Source organism: Carcharodon carcharias, assembly GCF_017639515.1.
Source record: "Carcharodon carcharias isolate sCarCar2 chromosome 29 unlocalized genomic scaffold, sCarCar2.pri SUPER_29_unloc_7, whole genome shotgun sequence".
Lineage (NCBI taxonomy): Eukaryota > Metazoa > Chordata > Chondrichthyes > Lamniformes > Lamnidae > Carcharodon > Carcharodon carcharias.
In genome coordinates this window covers 247,385-272,080 of record NW_024470680.1, presented here as the reverse complement: position 1 = coordinate 272,080, position 24,696 = coordinate 247,385, and the positions used below count along the sequence as shown (strand labels likewise).

Sequence of the window (24,696 nt, the reverse complement as noted above, 5' to 3'; positions counted from 1 at the left end):
GCTCTGTATCACAGTGTGTAACTCGTAGAGCGCTCTATCAGCGTATGTGACTGGGAGAGCGCTCTGTATCACAGTGTGTAACTGGTATAGCGCTCTGTATGACAGTGTGTAACTGGGAGAGCGCTCTGTATCGCATTGTGTAACTGTGAGAGCGCTCTGTATCACAGTGTGTGACTGGGAGAGCGCTCTGTATCACAGTGTGTAACTGGGAGAGCGCTCTGTATCACAGTGTGTAACTGGGAGAGCGCTCTGTATCTCGGTGTGTATTTGGGAGTGCACTTTGTATCAGAGTGTGTGACTGGGAGAACGCTCTGTATCACAGTGTGTGACTGGGAGAACGCTCTGTATCACAATGTGTGACTGGGAGAGCGCTCTGTATCAAAGTGTGTAACTGGCAGAGCGCTCTGTATCACAGTGTGTGACAGGGAGAGCTCTCTGTATCAGTGTGTAACTGGCAGAGCGTTCTGTATCACAGTGTGTGACTGGGAGAGCGCTCTGTATCAGTGTGTGACTGGGAGAGCACTCCGTATTACAGTGTGTAACTGGGAGAGCGCTCTGTATCACTGTGTGTAACTGGGAGAGCGCTCTGTATCACAGTGTGTAACAGGGAGAGTGCTGTGTATCACAGTGTGTAACTGGGAGAGCGCTCTGTATCACAGTGTGTGACTGCGAGAGCGCTCTGTGTCACAGTGTGTGACTGGGAGAGCGCTCTGTATCAGTGTCTGACTGGGAGAGTGCTCTGTATCACAGTGTGTAACTGGGAGAGCGCTCTGTATCACTGTGTGTAACTGGGAGAGCGCTCTGTATCACAGTGTGTAACTGTGAGAGCGCTCTGTATCACAGTGTGTAACTGGGAGAGCGCTCTGTATCACAGTGTGTGACTGAGAGAGCGCTCTGTATCACAGTGTGTGACTGAGAGAGCGCTCTGTATCACAGTGTGTGACTGAGAGAGCGCTCTCTGTCACAGTGTGTGACTGGGAGAGCGCTCTGTATCAGCGTGTGTGACAGGGACAGTGCTCTGTATCACAGTGTGTAACTGGGAGAGCGCTCTGTTTCACAGGGTGTGACTGGGTGAGCGCTCTGTATCACAGTGTGTAACTGGGAGAGCGCTCTGTATCACAGTGTGTAACTGGGAGAGTGCTGCGTATCACAGTGTGTAACTGGGAGAGCGCTCTGTATCAGTGTGTGTGACTGGGAGAGCGCTCTGTATCACAGTGTGTAACTGGGAGTGTGCTGTGTATCACAGTGTGTAACTGGGAGAGCGCTCTTTATCACAGTGTGTGACTTGGAAAGCGCTCTGTATCACAGTGTTTGACTGGGAGTGCGCTCTGTATCACTGTGTGTAACTGGGAGAGTGCTGTGTATCACAGTGTGTAACTGGGAGAGCGCTCTGTATCACAGTGTGTGACTTGGGGAGCGCTCTGTATCACAGTGTGTGGCTGGGAGAGCGCTCTGTATCACTGTGTGTAACTGGGAGGGTGCTGCGTATCACACTGAGTAACTGGGAGAGCGCTCTATATCACAGTGTGTGACTGGAACAGTGCTCTGTATCGCAGTGTTGACTGGGAGAGCGCTCTGTATCACAGTGTGTAACTGGGAGAGCGCTCTGTATCACTGTGTAACGGGGAGTGCGATCTGTATCAGTGTGTAACTGGGAGAGCGCTCTGTATCACACTGTGTAACTGGGAGAGCGCTCTGTATCAGTGTGTAACTGGGAGAGCGCTCTGTATAAGTGTGTAACTGGGAGAGCGCTCTGTATCACATTGTGTAACAGGCAGAGCGCTCTATATCACAGTGTGTGACTGGGAGAGCGCTCTGTATCACAGTGTGTAACTGGGAGAGCGCTCTGTATCACAGTGTGTAACTGTGAGAGCGCTCTGTATCAGTGTGCGTGACTGGGAGAGCGCTTTGTATCACAATGTGTGCCTGGGAGAGCGCTCTGTATCACAGTGTGTGACTGGGAGAGCACTCTGTATCACGGTGTGTAACTGGGAGAGCGCTCTGTATCACGGTGTGTGACTGGGAGAGCACTCTGTATCACAGTGTGTAACTGGGAGAGCGCTCTGTATCACGGTGTGTAACTGGGAGAGTTCTCTGTATCAAAGTGTGTGATTGGGAGAGCGCTTTGTATCAGTGTGTGTAACTGGGAGAGCATTCTGTATCACAGTGTGTAATTGGGAGAGTGCTCTGTATCACTGTGTGTAACTGGGAGAGCGCTGTCTATCACAGTGTGTGACTGGGAGAGCGCTCTGTATCACTGTGTAACTGGGAGAGTGCTCTCTATCACTGTGTGTCACTGGGAGAGCGCTCTGTATCACAGTGTGTCACTGGTAGAGCGCTCTGTATCACAGTGTGTCACTGGTAGAGCGCTCTGTATCACAGTGTGTGACTGGGAGAGCGCTCTGTATCACAGTGTGTGACTGGGAGAGCGCTCTGTGTCAGTGTGTAACTGGGAGAGCGCTCTGTATCACAGTGTGTAACTGGGAGAGCGCTCTGTATCACAGTGTGTAACTGGGAGAGCGCTCTGTATCAGCGTGTGTGACAGGGAGCGCGCTCTGTATCACAGTGTGTAACTGGAGAGCGCTCTGTATCAGTGTGTGTATCTGGGAGAGCGCTCTGTATCAGAGTGTGTAACTTGGAGAGCGTTCTGTATCAGAGTGTGTAACTGGGAGAGCGCTCTGTATCAGTGTGTGTAACTGGGAGAGCGATCTGTATCACGGTGTGTGACTGGGAGAGCGCTCTGTATCACGGTGTGTAACTGGGAGAACGCTCTGTATCACAGTGTGTAACTCGGAGAGCGCTCTATCAGCGTATGTGACTGGGAGAGCGCTCTGTATCACAGTGTGTAACTGGTATAGCGCTCTGTATGACAGTGTGTAACTGGGAGAGAGCTCTGTATCGCAGTGTGTAACTGTGAGAGCGCTCTGTATCACAGTGTGTGACTGGGAGAGCGCTCTGTATCACAGTGTGTAACTGGGAGAGCGCTCTGTATCACAGTGTGTAACTGGCAGAGCGCTATGTATCACAGTGTGTAACTGGGAGAGCGCTCTGTATCTCGGTGTGTATTTGGGAGTGCACTTTGTATCAGAGTGTGTGACTGGGAGAACGCTCTGTATCACAGTGTGTGACTGGGAGAACGCTCTGTATCACAATGTGTGACTGGGAGAGCGCTCTGTATCAAAGTGTGTAACTGGCAGAGCGCTCTGTATCACAGTGTGTGACAGGGAGAGCGCTCTGTATCAGTGTGTAACTGGCAGAGCGCTCTGTATCACAGTGTGTGACTGGGAGAGCGCTCTGTATCAGTGTGTGACTGGGAGAGCACTCCGTATTACAGTGTGTAACTGGGAGAGCGCTCTGTATCACTGTGTGTAACTGGGAGAGCGCTCTGTATCACAGTGTGTAACAGGGAGAGTGCTGTGTATCAGTGTCTGACTGGGAGAGTGCTCTGTATCACAGTGTGTAACTGGGAGAGCGCTCTGTATCACTGTGTGTAACTGGGAGAGCGCTCTGTATCACAGTGTGTAACTGTGAGAGCGCTCTGTATCACAGTGTGTAACTGGGAGAGCGCTCTGTATCACAGTGTGTGACTGAGAGAGCGCTCTGTATCACAGTGTGTGACTGAGAGAGCGCTCTGTATCACAGTGTGTGACTGAGAGAGCGCTCTGTATCACAGTGTGTAACTGGGAGAGCGCTCTGTATCACAGTGTGTAACTGGGAGAGCGCTCTGTATCAGCGTGTGTGACAGGGAGCGCGCTCTGTATCACAGTGTGTAACTGGAGAGCGCTCTGTATCAGTGTGTGTATCTGGGAGAGCGCTCTGTATCCGAGTGTGTAACTGGGAGAGCGCTCTGTATCAGAGTGTGTAACTGGGAGAGCGATCTGTATCACGGTGTGTGACTGGGAGAGCGCTCTGTATCACGGTGTGTAACTGGGAGAACGCTCTGTATCACAGTGTGTAACTCGTAGAGCGCTCTATCAGCGTATGTGACTGGGAGAGCGCTCTGTATCACATTGTGTAACTGGTATAGCGCTCTGTATGACAGTGTGTAACTGGGAGAGCGCTCTGTATCGCATTGTGTAACTGTGAGAGCGCTCTGTATCACAGTGTGTGACTGGGAGAGCGCTCTGTATCACAGTGTGTAACTGGGAGAGCGCTCTGTATCACAGTGTGTAACTGGGAGAGCGCTCTGTATCTCGGTGTGTATTTGGGAGTGCACTTTGTATCAGAGTGTGTGACTGGGAGAACGCTCTGTATCACAGTGTGTGACTGGGAGAACGCTCTGTATCACAATGTGTGACTGGGAGAGCGCTCTGTATCAAAGTGTGTAACTGGCAGAGCGCTCTGTATCACAGTGTGTGACAGGGAGAGCTCTCTGTATCAGTGTGTAACTGGCAGAGCGTTCTGTATCACAGTGTGTGACTGGGAGAGCGCTCTGTATCAGTGTGTGACTGGGAGAGCACTCCGTATTACAGTGTGTAACTGGGAGAGCGCTCTGTATCACTGTGTGTAACTGGGAGAGCGCTCTGTATCACAGTGTGTAACAGGGAGAGTGCTGTGTATCACAGTGTGTAACTGGGAGAGCGCTCTGTATCACAGTGTGTGACTGCGAGAGCGCTCTGTGTCACAGTGTGTGACTGGGAGAGCGCTCTGTATCAGTGTCTGACTGGGAGAGTGCTCTGTATCACAGTGTGTAACTGGGAGAGCGCTCTGTATCACTGTGTGTAACTGGGAGAGCGCTCTGTATCACAGTGTGTAACTGTGAGAGCGCTCTGTATCACAGTGTGTAACTGGGAGAGCGCTCTGTATCACAGTGTGTGACTGAGAGAGCGCTCTGTATCACAGTGTGTGACTGAGAGAGCGCTCTGTATCACAGTGTGTGACTGAGAGAGCGCTCTCTGTCACAGTGTGTGACTGGGAGAGCGCTCTGTATCAGCGTGTGTGACAGGGACAGTGCTCTGTATCACAGTGTGTAACTGGGAGAGCGCTCTGTTTCACAGGGTGTGACTGGGTGAGCGCTCTGTATCACAGTGTGTAACTGGGAGAGCGCTCTGTATCACAGTGTGTAACTGGGAGAGTGCTGTGTATCACAGTGTGTAACTGGGAGAGCGCTCTGTATCAGTGTGTGTGACTGGGAGAGCGCTCTGTATCACAGTGTGTAACTGGGAGTGTGCTGTGTATCACAGTGTGTAACTGGGAGAGCGCTCTTTATCACAGTGTGTGACTTGGAAAGCGCTCTGTATCACAGTGTTTGACTGGGAGTGCGCTCTGTATCACTGTGTGTAACTGGGAGAGTGCTGTGTATCACAGTGTGTAACTGGGAGAGCGCTCTCTATCACAGTGTGTGACTTGGGGAGCGCTCTGTATCACAGTGTGTGGCTGGGAGAGCGCTCTGTATCACTGTGTGTAACTGGGAGGGTGCTGCGTATCACACTGAGTAACTGGGAGAGCGCTCTATATCACAGTGTGTGACTGGAACAGTGCTCTGTATCGCAGTGTTGACTGGGAGAGCGCTCTGTATCACAGTGTGTAACTGGGAGAGCGCTCTGTATCACAGTGTGTAACGGGGAGTGCGATCTGTATCAGTGTGTAACTGGGAGAGCGCTCTGTATCACACTGTGTAACTGGGAGAGCGCTCTGTATCAGTGTGTAACTGGGAGAGCGCTCTGTATAAGTGTGTAACTGGGAGAGCGCTCTGTATCACATTGTGTAACAGGCAGAGCGCTCTATATCACAGTGTGTGACTGGGAGAGCGCTCTGTATCACAGTGTGTAACTGGGAGAGCGCTCTGTATCACAGTGTGTAACTGTGAGAGCGCTCTGTATCAGTGTGCGTGACTGGGAGAGCGCTTTGTATCACAATGTGTGCCTGGGAGAGCGCTCTGTATCACAGTGTGTGACTGGGAGAGCACTCTGTATCACGGTGTGTAACTGGGAGAGCGCTCTGTATCACGGTGTGTGACTGGGAGAGCACTCTGTATCACAGTGTGTAACTGGGAGAGCGCTCTGTATCACGGTGTGTAACTGGGAGAGTTCTCTGTATCAAAGTGTGTGATTGGGAGAGCGCTTTGTATCAGTGTGTGTAACTGGGAGAGCATTCTGTATCACAGTGTGTAATTGGGAGAGTGCTCTGTATCACTGTGTGTAACTGGGAGAGCGCTGTCTATCACAGTGTGTGACTGGGAGAGCGCTCTGTATCACTGTGTAACTGGGAGAGTGCTCTCTATCACTGTGTGTCACTGGGAGAGCGCTCTGTATCACAGTGTGTCACTGGTAGAGCGCTCTGTATCACAGTGTGTCACTGGTAGAGCGCTCTGTATCACAGTGTGTGACTGGGAGAGCGCTCTGTATCACAGTGTGTGACTGGGAGAGCGCTCTGTGTCAGTGTGTAACTGGGAGAGCGCTCTGTATCACAGTGTGTAACTGGGAGAGCGCTCTGTATCACAGTGTGTAACTGGGAGAGCGCTCTGTATCAGCGTGTGTGACAGGGAGCGCGCTCTGTATCACAGTGTGTAACTGGAGAGCGCTCTGTATCAGTGTGTGTATCTGGGAGAGCGCTCTGTATCAGAGTGTGTAACTTGGAGAGCGTTCTGTATCAGAGTGTGTAACTGGGAGAGCGCTCTGTATCAGAGTGTGTAACTGGGAGAGCGATCTGTATCACGGTGTGTGACTGGGAGAGCGCTCTGTATCACGGTGTGTAACTGGGAGAACGCTCTGTATCACAGTGTGTAACTCGGAGAGCGCTCTATCAGCGTATGTGACTGGGAGAGCGCTCTGTATCACAGTGTGTAACTGGTATAGCGCTCTGTATGACAGTGTGTAACTGGGAGAGAGCTCTGTATCGCAGTGTGTAACTGTGAGAGCGCTCTGTATCACAGTGTGTGACTGGGAGAGCGCTCTGTATCACAGTGTGTAACTGGGAGAGCGCTCTGTATCACAGTGTGTAACTGGGAGAGCGCTATGTATCACAGTGTGTAACTGGGAGAGCGCTCTGTATCTCGGTGTGTATTTGGGAGTGCACTTTGTATCAGAGTGTGTGACTGGGAGAACGCTCTGTATCACAGTGTGTGACTGGGAGAACGCTCTGTATCACAATGTGTGACTGGGAGAGCGCTCTGTATCAAAGTGTGTAACTGGCAGAGCGCTCTGTATCACAGTGTGTGACAGGGAGAGCGCTCTGTATCAGTGTGTAACTGGCAGAGCGCTCTGTATCACAGTGTGTGACTGGGAGAGCGCTCTGTATCAGTGTGTGACTGGGAGAGCACTCCGTATTACAGTGTGTAACTGGGAGAGCGCTCTGTATCACTGTGTGTAACTGGGAGAGCGCTCTGTATCACAGTGTGTAACAGGGAGAGTGCTGTGTATCAGTGTCTGACTGGGAGAGTGCTCTGTATCACAGTGTGTAACTGGGAGAGCGCTCTGTATCACTGTGTGTAACTGGGAGAGCGCTCTGTATCACAGTGTGTAACTGTGAGAGCGCTCTGTATCACAGTGTGTAACTGGGAGAGCGCTCTGTATCACAGTGTGTGACTGAGAGAGCGCTCTGTATCACAGTGTGTGACTGAGAGAGCGCTCTGTATCACAGTGTGTGACTGAGAGAGCGCTCTCTGTCACAGTGTGTGACTGGGAGAGCGCTCTGTATCAGCGTGTGTGACAGGGACAGTGCTCTGTATCACAGTGTGTAACTGGGAGAGCGCTCTGTTTCACAGGGTGTGACTGGGTGAGCGCTCTTTATCACAGTGTGTAACTGGGAGAGCGCTCTGTATCACAGTGTGTAACTGGGAGAGTGCTGTGTATCACAGTGTGTAACTGGGAGAGCGCTCTGTATCAGTGTGTGTGACTGGGAGAGCGCTCTGTATCACAGTGTGTAACTGGGAGTGTGCTGTGTATCACAGTGTGTAACTGGGAGAGCGCTCTTTATCACAGTGTGTGACTTGGAAAGCGCTCTGTATCACAGTGTTTGACTGGGAGTGCGCTCTGTATCACTGTGTGTAACTGGGAGAGTGCTGTGTATCACAGTGTGTAACTGGGAGAGCGCTCTGTATCACAGTGTGTGACTTGGGGAGCGCTCTGTATCACAGTGTGTGACTGGGAGAGCGCTCTGTATCACTGTGTGTAACTGGGAGGGTGCTGCGTATCACAGTGAGTAACTGGGAGAGCGCTCTATATCACAGTGTGTGACTGGAACAGTGCTCTGTATCGCAGTGTTGACTGGGAGAGCGCTCTGTATCACAGTGTGTAACTGGGAGAGCGCTCTGTATCACAGTGTGTAACGGGGAGTGCGATCTGTATCAGTGTGTAACTGGGAGAGCGCTCTGTATCACACTGTGTAACTGGGAGAGCGCTCTGTATCAGTGTGTAACTGGGAGAGCGCTCTGTATAAGTGTGTAACTGGGAGAGCGCTCTGTATCACATTGTGTAACAGGCAGAGCGCTCTATATCACAGTGTGTGACTGGGAGAGCGCTCTGTATCACAGTGTGTAACTGGGAGAGCGCTCTGTATCACAGTGTGTAACTGTGAGAGCGCTCTGTATCAGTGTGCGTGACTGGGAGAGCGCTCTGTATCACAATGTGTGCCTGGGAGAGCGCTCTGTATCACAGTGTGTGACTGGGAGAGCACTCTGTATCACGGTGTGTAACTGGGAGAGCGCTCTATCAGTGTGTGTGACTGGGAGAGCGCTCTGCATCACAGTGTTTAACTGGGAGAACGCTCTGTATCACAGTGAGTGAATGGGAGAGCGCTCTGTATCACAGTGTGTAACTGGGAGAAGGCTCTGTATCACAGTGTGTGACTGGGAGAGCGCTCTGTATCACAGTGTGTAACTGGGAGAGCGCTCTGTATCACAGTGTGTAACTGGGAGAGCGCTCTGTATCAGTGTGTGACTGGGAGAGCGCTCTGTATCACAATGTGTGCCTGGGAGAGCGTTCTGTATCACAGTGTGTGACTGGGAGAGCACTCTGTATCACGGTGTGTAACTGGGAGAGCGCTTTGTATCTGTGTGTGTAACTGGGAGAGCGCTCTGTATCACAGTGTGTAACTGGGAGAGTGCTCTGTATCACTGTGTGTAACTGGGAGAGCGCTGTCTATCACAGTGTGTGACTGGGAGAGCGCTCTGTATCACTGTGTAACTGGGAGAGTGCTCTCTATCACAGTGTGTAACTGGGAGAGCGCTCTGTATCACAGTGTGTAACTGGGAGAGCGCTCTGTATCACAGTGTGTCACTGGTAGAGCGCTCTGTGTCAGTGTGTAACTGGGAGAGCGCTCTGTATATCACAGTGTGTAACTGGGAGAACGCTCTGTATCACAGTGTGTAACTCGGAGAGCGCTCTATCAGCGTATGTGACTGGGAGAGCGCTCTGTATCACAGTGTGTAACTGGTATAGCGCTCTGTATGACAGTGTGTAACTGTGAGAGCGCTCTGTATCGCAGTGTGTAACTGTGAGAGCGCTCTGTATTACATTGTGTAACTGGCGGAGCGCACTGTATCACGGTGTGTGACTGGGAGAGCGCTCTGTATCACAGTGTGTGACTGGGAGAGCGCTCTGTATCACGGTGTGTAACTGGGAGAGTGCTCTGTATAACAGTGTGTGTATCTGGGAGAGCGCTCTGTATCACGGTGTGTAACTGGGAGAGTGCTCTGTATAACAGTGTGTGTATCTGGGAGAGCGCTCTGTATCAGTGTGTTTGACTGGGAGAGCGCTCTGTATCAGTGTGTGTGACTGGGAGAGCGCTCTGTATCACAGTGTGTAACTGGGAGAGCGCTCTGTATCACAGTGTGTAACTGGGAGAGCGCTCTGTATCACAGTGTGTAACTGGGAGAGCGCTCTGTATCACAGTGTGTGACTGGGAGAGCGCTCTGTATCACAGTGCGTGACTGGGAGAGCGCTCTGTATCACGGTGTGTAACTGGGAGAACACTCTGTATCACACTGTATAACCCGGAGAGCGCTCTATCAGCGTTTGTGACTGGGAGAGCGCACTGTATCACAGTGTGTAACTGGTATAGCGCTCTGTATGACAGTGTGTAACTGGGAGAGCGCTCTGTATTGCAGTGTGTAACTGTGAGAGCGCTCTGTATCACAGTGTGTGACTGGGAGAGCGCACTGTATCGCAGTGTGTGACTGGGAGAGCGCTCTGTATCACAGTGTGTGACTGGGAGAGCGCTCTGTATCACAGTGTGTGACTGGGAGAGCGCTCTGTATCACAGTGTGTAACTGGGAGAGCGCTCTGTATCACAGTGTGTAACTGGGAGAGCGCTCTGTATCACAGTGTGTGACTGGGAGAGCGCTCTGTATCAGTGTGTGTGACTGGGAGAGTGCTCTGTGTCACAGTGCGTGACTGGGAGAGCGCTCTGTATCACGGTGTGTAACTGGGAGAACACTCTGTATCACAGTGTCTAACCCGGAGAGCGCTCTATCAGCGTTTGTGACTGGGAGAGCGCACTGTATCACAGTGTGTAACTGGTATAGCGCTCTGTATGACAGTGTGTAACTGGGAGAGCGCTCTGTATTGCAGTGTGTAACTGTGAGAGCGCTCTGTATCACAGTGTGTGACTGGGAGAGCGCACTGTATCGCAGTGTGTGACTGGGAGAGCGCTCTGTATCACAGTGTGTGACTGGGAGAGCGCTCTGTATCACAGTGTGTGACTGGGAGAGCGCTCTGTATCACAGTGTCTGCCTGGGAGAGCGCTCTGTATCACAGTGTGTGACCGGGAGAGCGCTCTGTATCACTGTGTGACTGGGAGAACGCTCTGTATCACCTTGTTTAACTGGCAGAGCGCTCTGTATCACAGTGTATGACTGGGAGAGCGCTCTGTATCACAGTGTGTGACTGGGGGAGCGCTCTGTATCACAGTGTGTATCTGGGAGAGCGCTCTGTATCACAGTGTGTGACTGGGAGAGCGCTCTGTATCACAGTGTGTGACTGTGAGAGCGCTCTGTATCACAGTGTGTGACTGGGAGAGCGCTCTGTATCACAGTGTGACTGGGAGAGCGCTCTGTTTCACAGTGTGACTGGGAGAGCGCTCTGTATCACAGTGTATGACTGGGAGAGTGCTCTGTATCACAGTGTGTGACTGGGAGAGAGCTCTGTATCAGTGTGTAACTGGGAGAGAGCTCTGTATCACAGTGTATGCCTGGGAGAGAGCTCTGTATCAGTGTGTAACTGGGAGTGTGATCTGTATCAGTGTGTAACTGTGAGAGCGCTCTGTATCACAGTGTGTAACTGGGAGAGCGCTCTGTATCAGTGTGTAACTGGGAGAGCGCTCTGTATCAGTGTGTAACTGGGAGAGCGCTCTGTATCACAGTGTGTAACTGGGAGAGCGCTCTGTATCACAGTGTGTGACTGGGAGAGCGCTCTGTATCACAGTGTGTGTATCTGGGAGAGCGCTCTGTATCAGTGTGTTTGACTGGGAGAGCGCTCTGTATCAGTGTATGTGACTGGGAGAGCGCTCTGTATCACTGTGAGTAACTGGGAGAGTGCTCTGTTTCAGTGTGTGTGACTGGGAGAGCGCTCTGTATCAGTGTGTGTGACTGGGAGAGCGCTCTGTATCACCGTGTTTAACTGGGAGAACTCTCTGTATCACAGTGTGTGAATGGTAGAGCGCTCTGTATCACAGTGTGTATTTGGGAGAAGCCTCTGTATCACAGTGTGTGACTGGGAGAGCGCTCTGTATCACAGTGTGTAACTGGGAGAGCGCTCTGTTTCACAGTGTGTAACTGGGAGAGCGCTCTGTATCAGTGTGTGACTGGGAGAGCGCTCTGTATCACAGTGTGTGACTGGGAGAGCGCTTTGTATCAGTGTGTGTAACTGGGAGAGCGCTCTGTATCAGTGTGTGTGACTGGGAGAGCGCTCTGTATCACAGTGTGTAACTGGGAGAGCGCTCTGTATCACAGTGTGTAACTGGGAGAGCGCTCTGTATCACAGTGTGTAACTGGGAGAGCGCTCTGTATCACAGTGTGTAACTGGGAGAGCGCTCTGTTTCTTTGTGTGTGACTGGGAGAGCGCTCTGTATCAGTGTGTGTGACTGGGAGTGCGCTCTGTATCACAGTGTTTAACTGGGAGAGCGCTCTGTATCACAGTGTGTGAATGGGAGAGCGCTCTGTATCACAGTGTGTAACTGGGAGAAGGCTCTGTATCGCAGTGTGTGACTGGGAGTGCGCTCTGTATCACAGTGTGTAACTGGGAGAGCGCTCTGTATCACAGTGTGTAACTGGGAGAGCGCAGTGTATCAGTGTGTGACTGGAAGAGCGCTCTGTATCACAGTGTGTGACTGGGGAGCACTCTGTATCACGGTGTGTAACTGGGAGAGCGCTCTGTATCACGGTGTGTGACTGGGAGAGCACTCTGTATCACAGTGTGTAACTGGGAGAGCGCTCTGTATCACGGTGTGTAACTGGGAGAGCGCTCTGTATCACGGTGTGTAACTGGGAGAACGCTCTGTATCACAATGTGTGACTGTGAGAGCACTTTGTATCAGTGTGTGTAACTGGGAGAGCGCTCTGTGTCACAGTGTGTAACTGGGAGAGTGCTCTGTATCACTGTGTGTAACTGGGAGATCGCTGTCTATCACAGTGTGTGACTGGGAGAGCGCTCTGTATCACTGTGTAACTGTGAGAGTGCTCTCCATCACAGTGTGTAACTGGGAGAGTGCTTTGTATCACTGTGTGTAACTGGGAGAGCGCTCTGTATCACAGTGTGTAACTGGGAGAGCGCTCTGTATCACAGTGTGTCACTGGTAGAGCGCTCTGTATCACAGTGTGTTACTGGGAGAGTGCTCTGTATCACAGTGTGTTACTGGGAGAGTGCTCTGTATCACAGTGTGTAACTGGGAGAGTGCTCTGTATCACAGTGTGTAACTGGGAGAGTGCTCTGTATCACAGTGTGTAACTTGGAGAGCGCTCTGTATCAGAGTGTGTAACTGGGAGAGCGCTCTGTATCAGTGTGTGACTGGGAGAGCTCTCTGTATCACAGTGTGTGACTGGGGAGCACTCTGTATCACGGTGTGTAACTGGGAGAGCGCTCTGTATCATGGTGTGTGACTGGGAGAGCACTCTGTATCACAGTGTGTAACTGGGAGAGCGCTCTGTATCACGGTGTGTAACTGGGAGAACGCTCTGTATCACAATGTGTGACTGTGAGAGCGCTTTGTATCAGTGTGTGTAACTGGGAGAGCGCTCTGTGTCACAGTGTGTAACTGGGAGAGTGCTCTGTATCACTGTGTGTAACTGGGAGATCGCTGTCTATCACAGTGTGTGACTGGGAGAGCGCTCTGTATCACTGTGTAACTGGGAGAGTGCTCTCCATCACAGTGTGTAACTGGGAGAGTGTTTTGTATCACTGTGTGTAACTGGGAGAGCGCTCTGTATCACAGTGTGTCACTGGTAGAGCGCTCTGTATCACAGTGTGTTACTGGGAGAGTGCTCTGTATCAAAGTGTGTAACTGGGAGAGTGCTCTGTATCACAGTGTGTAACTGGGAGAGTGCTCTGTATCACAGTGTGTAACTTGGAGAGCGCTCTGTATCAGAGTGTGTAACTGGGAGAGCGCTCTGTATCACAGTGCGTAACTGGGAGAGCGCTCTGTATCACAGTGTGTAACTGGGAGAGTGCTCTGTATCAGAGTGTGTAACTGGGAGAGCGCTCTGTATCACAGTGTGTAACTGGAAGAGCGCTCTGTATCACAGTGTGTGACTGGGAGAGCGCTCTGTATCACGGTGTGTAACTGGGAGGATGCTCTGTATCACAGTGTGTAACTCGGAGAGCGCTCTATCAGCGTATGTGACTGGGAGAGCGCTCTGTATCACAGTGTGTAACTGGTATAGCGCTCTGTATGACAGTGTGTAACTGTGAGAGCGCTCTGTATCGCAGTGTGTAACTGTGAGAGCGCTCTGTATCACAGTGTGTGACTGCGAGAGCGCTCTTTATCACAGTGTGTGACTGGGAGAGCGCTCTGTATCACAGTGTGTGACTGGGAGAGCGATCTGTATCACAGTGTGTGACTGGGAGAGCGCTCTGTATCACAGTGTGTAACTGGGAGAGCGCTCTGTATCACAGTGTTTAACTGGGAGAGCGCTCTGTATCACAGTGTATGACTGTGAGAGCGCTCTGTATCACAGTGTGTGACTGGGAGTGCGCTCTGTATCACAGTGTGACTGGGAGAGCGCTCTGTATCACAGTGTGTAACTGGGAGAGCGCTCTTGTATCACTGTGTGTGTCTGGGTGAGAGCTCTGTATCACAGTGTGTAACTGGGAGAGCGCTCTGTATCACAGTGTATGCCTGGGAGAGCGCTCTGTATCAGTGTGTAAGTGGGAGAGCGCTCTGTATCAGTGTGTAAGTGGGAGAGCGATCTGTATCAGTGTGTAACTGGGAGAGCGCTCTGTATCACAGTGTGTAACTGGGAGAGCGCTCTGTATCAGTGTGTAACTGGGAGAGCGCTCTGTATCGCGGTGTGTAACTGGGAGAGCGCTCTGTGCCACTGTGTGACTGGGAGAACGCTCTGTATTACATTGTGTAACTGGCAGAGCGCACTGTATCACAGTGTGTGATTGGGAGAGCGCTCTGTATCACAGTGTGTGACTGGGAGAGCGCTCTGTATCACAGTGTGTATCTGGGGGAGCGCTCTGTATCACAGTGTGTGACTGGGAGAGCGCTCTGTATCACAGAGTGTTACTGGGAGAACGCTCTGTATCACAGTGTGTAACTGGGAGAACGCTCTGTATCACAGTGTTTAACTGGGAGAGCGCTCTATCAGCGTGTGTGACAGGGAGTGCGCTCTGTGTCAGTGTGTAACTGGGAGAACGCTCTGTATCACCGTGTGTAACTGGGAGAGCGCTCTGTATCACAGTGTGTGACTGGGAGAGTGCTCTGTATCACAGTGTGTGACTGGGAGAGCGCTCTGTATCACAGTGTGTAACTGGGAGAGCGCTCTGTATCACAGTGTGTGACTGGGAGAGTGCTCTGTATCACAGTGTGTGACTGGGAGAGCGCTCTGTATCACAGTGTGTAACTGGGAGAACGCTCTGTATCGTATTGTCTAACTGGGTGATGTTTTGCTGTCTCTGATCTCTTGATAGTGTTCAGGGTGGTGATATTGTTTCTTGCAGCCAGTAAAATTAGTCGGAGGGGTTGTGTGGTCAGAGAAGAATTGTCAATTTTCTGGGAGTCACTGTCTGTTTGATCAGGTTCTGCGTTCTCTGTCATCAATCGAAAGTGGGCTCTCGTTGTTCCCCCTCTGTGTTGGAAGTTTGAAGCACTTTGTGATTTTATTTGAAATTGAGTGTTTGGTTTTGCTGGGCTGTGTTTAGTGTTTTACTAATACTGAGTTAATTCTCCTTCTGGGTGACAGGGGTGCTGACTGTTTACTTTGAAGCCAACGTTAGCAGCGGAGCAGGAACTGCCTTTGAAGGCTTCAATGCTACCTACACCGTCAATAATTGCCAGCCCAGCTGCCAGCCCAACCAGCAGTGTCACCAGGGGCGCTGTGTGTGTACCAACCACTACACCGGACCAGACTGCACCCTGGAGAGATGTCCCAACAACTGCTCGGCTCACATACAGGCTGGGCACTGCCATTCGGTGAGTCCCACAGATCACTGACCGCCTTCTCAGACTGATAGTGGTCACTGTTACCCTGGGTCAGGGCAAGGGAGTCACCGTTACCCCAGGTCAGGGCGAGGGGGTTACCCTTCCCCCGGGGTCAGGGCGAGGGGGTTACCCTTCCCCCGGGGTCAGGGCGAGGGGAGTGACCCTTCACCCCCCCCCCCCCCCTCCCCGGGGTCAGAGTGAGGAAGTGACTGTTACCCCGGGTCAGGGCGAGGAAGTGACCCTTCCCCCCCGGGGTCAGGGCGAGGGAGTGACCCTTCCCCCCCCCGCCGGGGTCAGGGCGAGGGAGTGACCCTTCCCCCCCCGGGGTCAGAGTGAGGAAGTGACCGTTACCCCGGGTCAGGGCGAGGAAGTGACCCTTCCCCCCCCGGGGTCAGGGCGAGGGAGTGACCCTTCCCCCCGAGGTCAGGGTGAGGGAGTGACCCTTCCCCCCCCGCCGGGGTCAGGGCAAGGGAGTGACCCTTCCCCCCGGGGTCAGGGCGAGGGAGTGACCCTTCCCCCGGGGTCAGGGCGAGGGAGTGACCCTTCCCCCGGGGTCAGGGCGAGGGAGTGACCCTTCCCCCGGGGTCAGGGCGAGGGAGTGACCCTTCCCGTGGGTCCCCCACACACACAAGCACTCTCTCTCGCACCACACACACTCACTCCCTCCCTCACTCTGCAACCCCCTACCCCCAAACACACACGCACACTCTCAATCCTCCACACAACATTCACACTCTCACTCCCCCGCCACACACATGCTCTCTCACTCCCCCTCCCCCAGACACAGACCCTCTTACTCTCACTCCCACATATTCACTATGACACTGTCTCCTGCCCAGGCCTGCTCGAACATTGCCCTCCACAGGCCCACTGTGACTTCTGGCGATGTGCTCACCTTAGCATTCTGCTCCTGCTGGCACCCCCACTAACAGGCTTGAAGCTCTGCGATGAGTAACTCACCTCCTGACTCCCCAAAGTCTGTCCACCATCTACAAGGCACAAGTCAGGAGTGTGATGGAATACTCCCCACTTGCCTGGATGAGTGCAGCTCCCACAACACTCAAGAAGCTCGACACCATCCAGGACAAAGCAGACCCGCTTGATTGGCTCCCCATACACAAACATTCACTCCCTCCACCACCGACGCACAGTAGCAGCAGTGTGTGTACCATCTACAAGATGTACTGCAGGAACTCACCAAGGCTCCTTCGACAACACCTTCCAAACCCACGACCACTACCATCTAGAAGGACAAGGGCAGCAGACACATGGGAACACCAGCACCTGGAAGTTCCCCTCCAAGTCACTCACCATCCTGACTTGGAAATATATCGGACGTTCCTTCTCTGTCGCTGGGTCAAAATCCTGGAACTCCCTCCCTAACAGCACCGTGGGTGTACCTACACCACACGGACAAAATCCTGGAACTCCCTCCCTAACAGCACTGTGGGTGTACCTACACCATACGGACAAAATCCTGGAACTCCCTCCCTAACAGCACTGTGGGTGTACATACACCACAGGGACAAAATCCTGGAACTCCCTCCCTAACAGCACTGTGGGTGTACCTACACAAAGCGGACAAAATCCTGGAACTCCCTCCCTAACATCACTGTGGGTGTACCTACACCACACGGACAAAATCCTGGAACTCCCTCCCTAACAGCACTGTGGGTGTACCTACACCACACGGACCTAATCCTGGAACTCCCTCCCTAACAGCACTGTGGGTGTACCTACACCACACGGACAAAATCCTGGAACTCCCTCCCTAACAGCACTGTGGGTGTACCTACACAAAGCGGACAAAATCCTGGAGCTCCCTCCCTAACAGCACTGTGGGTGTACCTACACCACACGGACAAAATCCTGGAACTCAACCCTAACAGCACTGTGGGTGTACCTACACGAAGCGGACAAAATCCTGGAACTCCCTCCCTAACAGCTCTGAGGATGTACCTACACCACAGGGACTGCAGCGGCTCAAGAAGGCATCTCACCACCACCTTCTCAAGGGGCAATTAGGGATGGGCAATAAATGCTGGGCCCAGCCAGCGAAGCCCAAATCGCGTGAATGAATGAAGAAAAGCCCTGAGAATGTGCTAACTCTGCCTTTTACCCCACAGGCCACAGGACTCTGCATCTGCACTGATGGATTCGCTGGGAGTGACTGTGGAATAGTTACCCATTCCGGAAGTATCATCTGGGAGCCCATCACTGACAGCAAGGTACTCCCAGTCAGTATACACAGAGTATAGTCGCTTTATGCTGCCTTCCCCTCTCTCTCTCTCTCTCTCTCCCCCCTCTGTCCCCCTCTCTCTCTCTCCCCTCTCTCCCCAGCACCTCTGTCCCTCTCCCCACCCTGTCGCACACCATCCTTGCCCTCCTGTCATTACGATGTACCTGTCTCCAAGCTTTGAAAGTATCTGTTGATCCCTAGGATGATGGAGGCCCCTTACTGCGCCTTGGCCACTCGATGGTGGAGGGCCCTGATTCCAGCCTCTGGATCTTCGGTGGTTTGTCTGTGAGAGATGGGATTTTGAACAGTATTTACAAGTAAGTGGCACCCGTCAATTTGTGGAGTTGGAGACCATGTCGGAGAGGGATTTAAATCCCATCATCGGTCTGTTTATTGCTCCCAGACTGCCGGCCCTTTGCGGTGTGTCTGCTGTCACACTGCCGGCCCTTTGCGGTGTGTCTGCTGTCACACTGCCGGCCCTTTGCGGTGTGTCTGCTGTCACACTGCCGGCCCTTTGCGGTGTGTCTGCTGTCACACTGCCGGCCCTTTGCGGTGTGTGGCTGCTGTCACACTGCCGGCCCTTTGCGGTGTGTCTGCTGTCACACTGCCGGCCCTTTGCGGTGTGTCTGCTGTCACACTGCCGGCCCTTTGCGGTGTGTCTGCTGTCACACTGCCGGCCCTTTGCGGTGTGTCTGCTGTCACACTGCCGGCCCTTTGCGGTGTGTGGCTGCTGTCACACTGCCGGCCCTTTGCGGTGTGTCTGCTGTCATACTGCCGGCCCTTTGCGGTGTGTGGCTGCTGTCACACTGCCGGCCCTTTGCGGTGTGTCTGCTGTCACACTGCCAGCCCTTTGCGGTGTGTGGCTGCTGTCACACTGCCGGCCCTTTGCGGTGTGTCTGCTGTCACACTGCCGGCCCTTTGCGGTGTGTGGCTGCTGTCACACTGCCGGCCCTTTGCGGTGTGTGGCTGCTGTCACACTGCCAGCCCTTTGCGGTGTGTGTCTGCCGTCACACTGCCGGCCCTTTGCGGTGTGTCTGCTGTCACACTGCCAGCCCTTTGCGGTGTGTCTGCTGTCACACTGCCAGCCCTTTGCAGTGTGTCTGCCGTCACACTGCCGGCCCTTTGCGGTGTGTCTGCTGTCACACTGCCAGCCCTTTGCGGTGTGTGTCTGCCGTCACACTGCCGGCCCTTTGCGGTGTGTCTGCCGTCACACTGCCGGCCCTTTGCGGTGTGTCTGCCGTCACACTGCCAGCCCTTTGCGGTGTGTCTGCCGTTACACTGCCGGCCCTTTGCGGTGTGTCTGCCGTCACACTGCCGGCCCTTTGCCGTGTGTGTCTGCTGTCACACTGCCGGCCCTTTGCGGTGTGTCTGCTGTCACACTGCCGGCCCTTTGCGGTGTGTCTGCTGTCACACTGCCGGCCCTTTGCGATGTGTGGCTGCTGTCACACTGCCGGCCCTTTGCGGTGTGTGGCTGCTGTCACACTGCCAGCCATTTGCGGTGTGTCTGCTGTCACACTGCCGGCCCTTTGCGATGTGTGGCTGCTGTCACACTGCCGGCCCTTTGCGGTGTGTCTGCTGTCACACTGCCAGCCCTTTGCGGTGTGTGGCTGCTGTCACACTGCCGGCCCTTTGCGGTGTGTGTCTGCCGTCACACTGCCGGCCCTTTGCGGTGTGTGTCTGCTGTCACACTGCCGGCCCTTTGCGGTGTGTCTGCTGTCACACTGCCGGCCCTTTGCGGTGTGTCTGCTGTCACACTGCCGGCCCTTTGTGGTGTGTGGCTGCTGTCACACTGCCGGCCCTTGGCAATGTGCCATTTGGTAACTTCACACTTTAACCATTAAGGAAGAGAATGTACGGATTTGAGTTCTGGGAGAAAGGGAACCCTGGCAGCCTGTTTTATTTTTTACATTAACCTAATAGAGAACATGGCAAAGGCAGTTGAACAGATTGTAACACACGATTAAAGAGGAACAGGCAAATGATTACAAGTGCTGTGGATGCTGGAAATTTCCAAGAGAAGCAGGAAACGCTGGAAGTGCCTGAGCCCCAGCAGAGTTTTGTTTGTGGTTCACTGAACTTATCCGGAGTGTTGTCCTGCAGGTTTCCGGTGGCCGATCATCATTGGAGCCACGAGATGAGGACACAGGGTCCAGGTCCCAGTCCACGTTACTTCCATGCAGCTGCCTCCATTCTTTCCAGGGCCACCATGTATGTGGTTGGAGGACTCACCAACACTGGTGTGTCCAGTGACTTCTGGCTGTTCGACATGACCACCCAGGAGTGGACCCAGGGAAAGGTATGGGGCTTGTTCCAGTTAACACGGACCTACCATTGAGCAGGAGGCGTGTCTCGCCAGTGAGTTTGACACAGTTCCACTGGGCAAGATGCTAACCAGACCATCAGACTCCGTCTCTATAGACCCTCCCCTCAGTGAGACACCCGTCCCTGATTCCTGTCACACGGACTGAGTGTTCGCGATAATGGGAGGGTCACAACGCACAGGGAGTGAGTGTTCTTAAGATGTTGATAGACATTTCTTTCTCGCACAAAAACCATGGCTAAGGAAAGAAATTAAGGGTTGCATTAGATCCGAAGAGGAATCATATGAAGTTCAGGAACAGGTAGCAAGCCTGAGGATTGGGAGCAGTTTAGAATTTAGTAAAGGAGGACCAAGACATTGATTCAGAAGGGAAAAATCGAGTATGAGAATAAACTTGCAAGGAACATAAAAGCTGACAGGAAAAGTTTCTATAAGAATGTAAAAAGAGAAAGATTTAGTGAAGACAAATGTTAGTCACTTACAATCTGAAACGGGAGAATGTATAATCGAAAACAAGGAAGTGTCAGGGCAGTGAAACAGCTGCTTTAGATCTGTCCTCACCGAGGAACAGACCACTTCCCAAAAATACTAGGGAGCCAAGAATCTCGTGAGTAGGAAGAATTGAGGGAAATTAGTATTACTGAAAAAACAGCGCTGGTGGAATTAAAGGGACTGAAAGCTGATACATCCCCAGGGCTCAATAATCCACATCCCAGGGTATGAAAGGTGGTGGCTTTGGAAATAGTGAATGTGTTCATTGTCATCTTCCAATGGGGAGGTCACTCCTCACAGGGAGTGAGGGTTGTTGATGATGGGGAGGTTACTCCTCACAGGGAGTGAGTGTTGTTGATGATGGGGAGGTTACTCCTCACAGGGAGTGAGTGTTGTTGATGATGGGGAGGTTACTCCTCACAGGGAGTGAGTGTTGTTGATGACAGCGAGGTCACTGCTCACACAGGGAGTGAGTGTTGTTGATGATGGGGAGGTCACTCCTCACACAGGGAGTGAGTGTTGTTGATGATGGGGAAGTTACTCCTAACAGGTAGTGAGTGTTGTTGATGATGGGGAGGTTACTCCTCACAGGGAGTGAGTGTTGTTGATGACAGGGAGGTCACTCCTCACAGGGAGTGAGTGTTGTTGATGATGGGGAGGTTACTCCTCACACAGGGAGTGAGTGTCGTTGATGATGGGGAGGTTACTCCTCACACATGGAGTGAGTGTTGTTGATGATGGGGAGGTTACTCCTCACACAGGGAGTGAGTGTTGTTGATGATGGGGAGGTTACTCCTCACACAGGGAGTGAGTGTTGTTGATGATGGGGAGGTTACTCCTCACACAGGGAGTGAGTGTTGTTGATGATGGGGAGGTCTCTCCTCACACAGGGAGTGAGTGTTGTTGATGATGGGGAGGTTACTCCTCACCGGGAGTGAGTGTTGTTGATGATGGGGAGGTCACTCCTCACAAAGGGAGTGAGTGTTGTTGATGATGTGGAGGTCACTCCTCACACAGGGAGTGAGTGTCGTTGATGATGGGGAGGTTACTCCTCACAGGGAGTGAGTGTTGTTGATGACAGCGAGGTCACTGCTCACACAGGGAGTGAGTGTTGTTGATGATGGGGAGGTCACTCCTCACACAGGGAGTGAGTGTTGTTGATGATGGGGAAGTTACTCCTAACAGGTAGTGAGTGTTGTTGATGATGGGGAGGTTACTCCTCACAGGGAGTGAGTGTTGTTGATGACAGGGAGTTCACTCCTCACAGGGAGTGAGTGTTGTTGATGATGGGGAGGTTACTCCTCACACAGGGAGTGAGTGTCGTTGATGATGGGGAGGTTACTCCTCACAGGGAGTGAGTGTTGTTGATGATGGGGAGGTTACTCCTCACACAGGGAGTGAGTGTTGTTGATGATGGGGAGGTTACTCCTCACACAGGGAGTGAGTGTCGTTGATGATGGGGAGGTTACTCCTCACACATGGAGTGAGTGTTGTTGATGATGGGGAGGTTACTCCTCACACAGGGAGTGAGTGTTGTTGATGATGGGGAGGTTACTCCTCACACAGGGAGTGAGTGTTGTTGATGATGGGGAGGTTACTCCTCACACAGGGTGTGAGTGTTGTTGATGATGGGGAGGTCTCTCCTCACACAGGGAGTGAGTGTTGTTGATGATGGGGAGGTTACTCCTCACCGGGAGTGAGTGTTGTTGATGATGGGGAGGTTACTCCTCACAAAGGGAGTGAGTGTTTGATGATGGGGAGGTCACTCCTCACAAAGGGAGTGAGTGTTGTTGATGATGTGGAGGTCACTCCTCACGCAGGGAGTGAGTGTTGTTGATGATGGGGAGGTCACTCCTCACAAAAGGAGTGAGTGTTGTTGATGATGCGTCGGTCACTCCTCACACAGGGAGTGAGTGTTGTTGATGATGGGGAGGTTACTCCTCACACAGGGAGTGAGTGATGTTGATGATGGGGAGGTTACTCCTCACACAGGGAGTGAGTGTTGTTGGTGATGGGGAGGTCACTGCTCACACAGGGAGTGAGTGTTGTTGATGATGGGGAGGTTACTCCTCACACAGGGAGTGAGTGTTGTTGATGATGGGGAGGTTACTCCTCACACTGGGAGTGAGTGTTGTTGATGATGGGGAGGTTACTCCTCACAGGGAGTGAGTGTTGTTGATGATGGGGAGGTTACTCCTCACACAGGGAGTGAGTGTTGTTGATGATGGGGAGGTTACTCCTCACAGGGAGTGAGTGTTGTTGATGATGGGGAGGTTACTCCTCACAGGGAGTGAGTGTTGTTGATGATGGGGAGGTTACTCCTCACAGGGAGTGAGTGTTGTTGATGATGGGTCGGTTACTCCTCACAGGGAGTGAGTGTTGTTGATGATGGGGAGGTTACTCCTCACACAGGGAGTGAGTGTTGTTGATGATGGGGAGGTCACTCCTCACACAGGTAGTGAGTGTTGTTGATGATGGGGAGGTTACTGCTCACAGGGAGTGAGTGTTGATGATGGGGAGGTTACTCCTCACAGGGAGTGAGTGTTGTTGATGATGTGGAGGTCACTCCTCACACAGGGCGTGAGTGTTGTTGATGATGGGGAGGTTACTCCTCACAGGGAGTGAGTGTTGTTGATGATGTGGAGGTCACTCCTCACACAGGGTGTGAGTGTTGTTGATGATGGGGAGGTTACTCCTCACACAAGGAGTGAGTGTTGTTGATGATGGGGAGGTTACTCCTCACACAGGGAGTGAGTGTTGTTGATGATGGGGAGGTTACTCCTCACACAGGGAGTGAGTGTTGATGATGGGCAGGTTACTCCTCACAGGGAGTGAGTGTTGATGATGGGTAGGGAAGCGTTCTGAATGCCCGTGAAGCAATGTTTGTGGAGTAATACGTACTTGGCTCATGTTCTTCTGTTGCTTCCTATAGTCTGAGATTTTGCCCGCACTTGCTGGTCACACACTGAGTCAGTGCCGGAATTCCACCTTGCTCCTCATTGGGGGTTACTCCCCACAAAATGGCTTCAACAATAAACTGCTGGAATACAAGATCGACTCAGGATCCTGGAGTGTGAGCCAACATACAGGAACTGCACCCACAGGTAGGAAACCGAGTCAGCAAACAAGGCACTTAACACGAGAGAGGGGATCAGGCTAAAAGACAGTGAACTGAATGCAGCGACACAGGGTCTCGGACTGCCCTCACACCCTGAGCCACGGAGAGAGAGACTCACACTGTACACAGCCCCTCACCCACAGAGAGAGACTCACACTGTACGTAGCCCCTCACCCACAGAGAGACTCACACTGTACACAGCCCCTCACCCACAGAGAGAGACTCACACTGTACGCAGCCCCTCACCCACAGAGAGAGACTCACACTGTACACAGCCGCTCACCCACAGAGAGACTCACACTGTACACAGCTCCTCACCCATAGAGAGAGACTCACACTGTACACAAACCCTCACCCACAGAGAGACTCACACTGTACGCAGCCCCTCACCCACAGAGAGAGACTCACACTGTACACAAACCCTCACCCACAGAGAGACTCACACTGTACACAGCCCCTCACCCATAGAGAGAGACTCACACTGTACGCAGCCCCTCACCCACAGAGAGAGACTCACACTGTACACAGCCCCTCACCCATAGAGAGAGACACTCACACTGTACACAGCCCCTCACCCACAGAGAGAGACTCACACTGTACACAAACCCACACCCACAGAGAGACTCACACTGTACACAGCTCCTCACCCACAGAGAGACTCACACTGTACACAGGCCCTCATCCACAGAAGGAGACTCACACTGTACGCAGACCCTCACCCACAGAGAGAGAGAGACTCATACTGTACACAGCCCCTCACCCACAGAGGGAGACTCACACTGTACGCAGCCCCTCACCCACAATGAGAGAGAGACTCACACTGTACGCAGTCCCTAACCCACAGAGAGAGACTCACACTGTACACAGCCCCTCACCCACAGAGTGAGAGAGACTCACACTGTACGCAGCCCCTCACCCGCAGAGAGAGAGAGACTCACACTGGACACA

General features: G+C 52.7%; 1 protein-coding gene across 1 annotated transcript in view; it reads left to right on the top strand.

The window, feature by feature from the left end:
• The window catches only part of megf8 (multiple EGF-like-domains 8), a gene marked incomplete at its 3' end in the record, with an annotated part of 790,270 nt that overhangs the window by 617,420 nt on the left and 148,154 nt on the right, over positions 1-24,696 (top strand). The window contains exons 25-29 of the mRNA XM_041181277.1: positions 15,341-15,570; positions 17,706-17,807; positions 18,020-18,135; positions 19,919-20,114; positions 23,563-23,734. Of these exons, the coding sequence (XP_041037211.1) occupies positions 15,341-15,570; positions 17,706-17,807; positions 18,020-18,135; positions 19,919-20,114; positions 23,563-23,734 (816 nt within the window). The remainder of the gene's footprint in view (positions 1-15,340; positions 15,571-17,705; positions 17,808-18,019; positions 18,136-19,918; positions 20,115-23,562; positions 23,735-24,696) is intronic.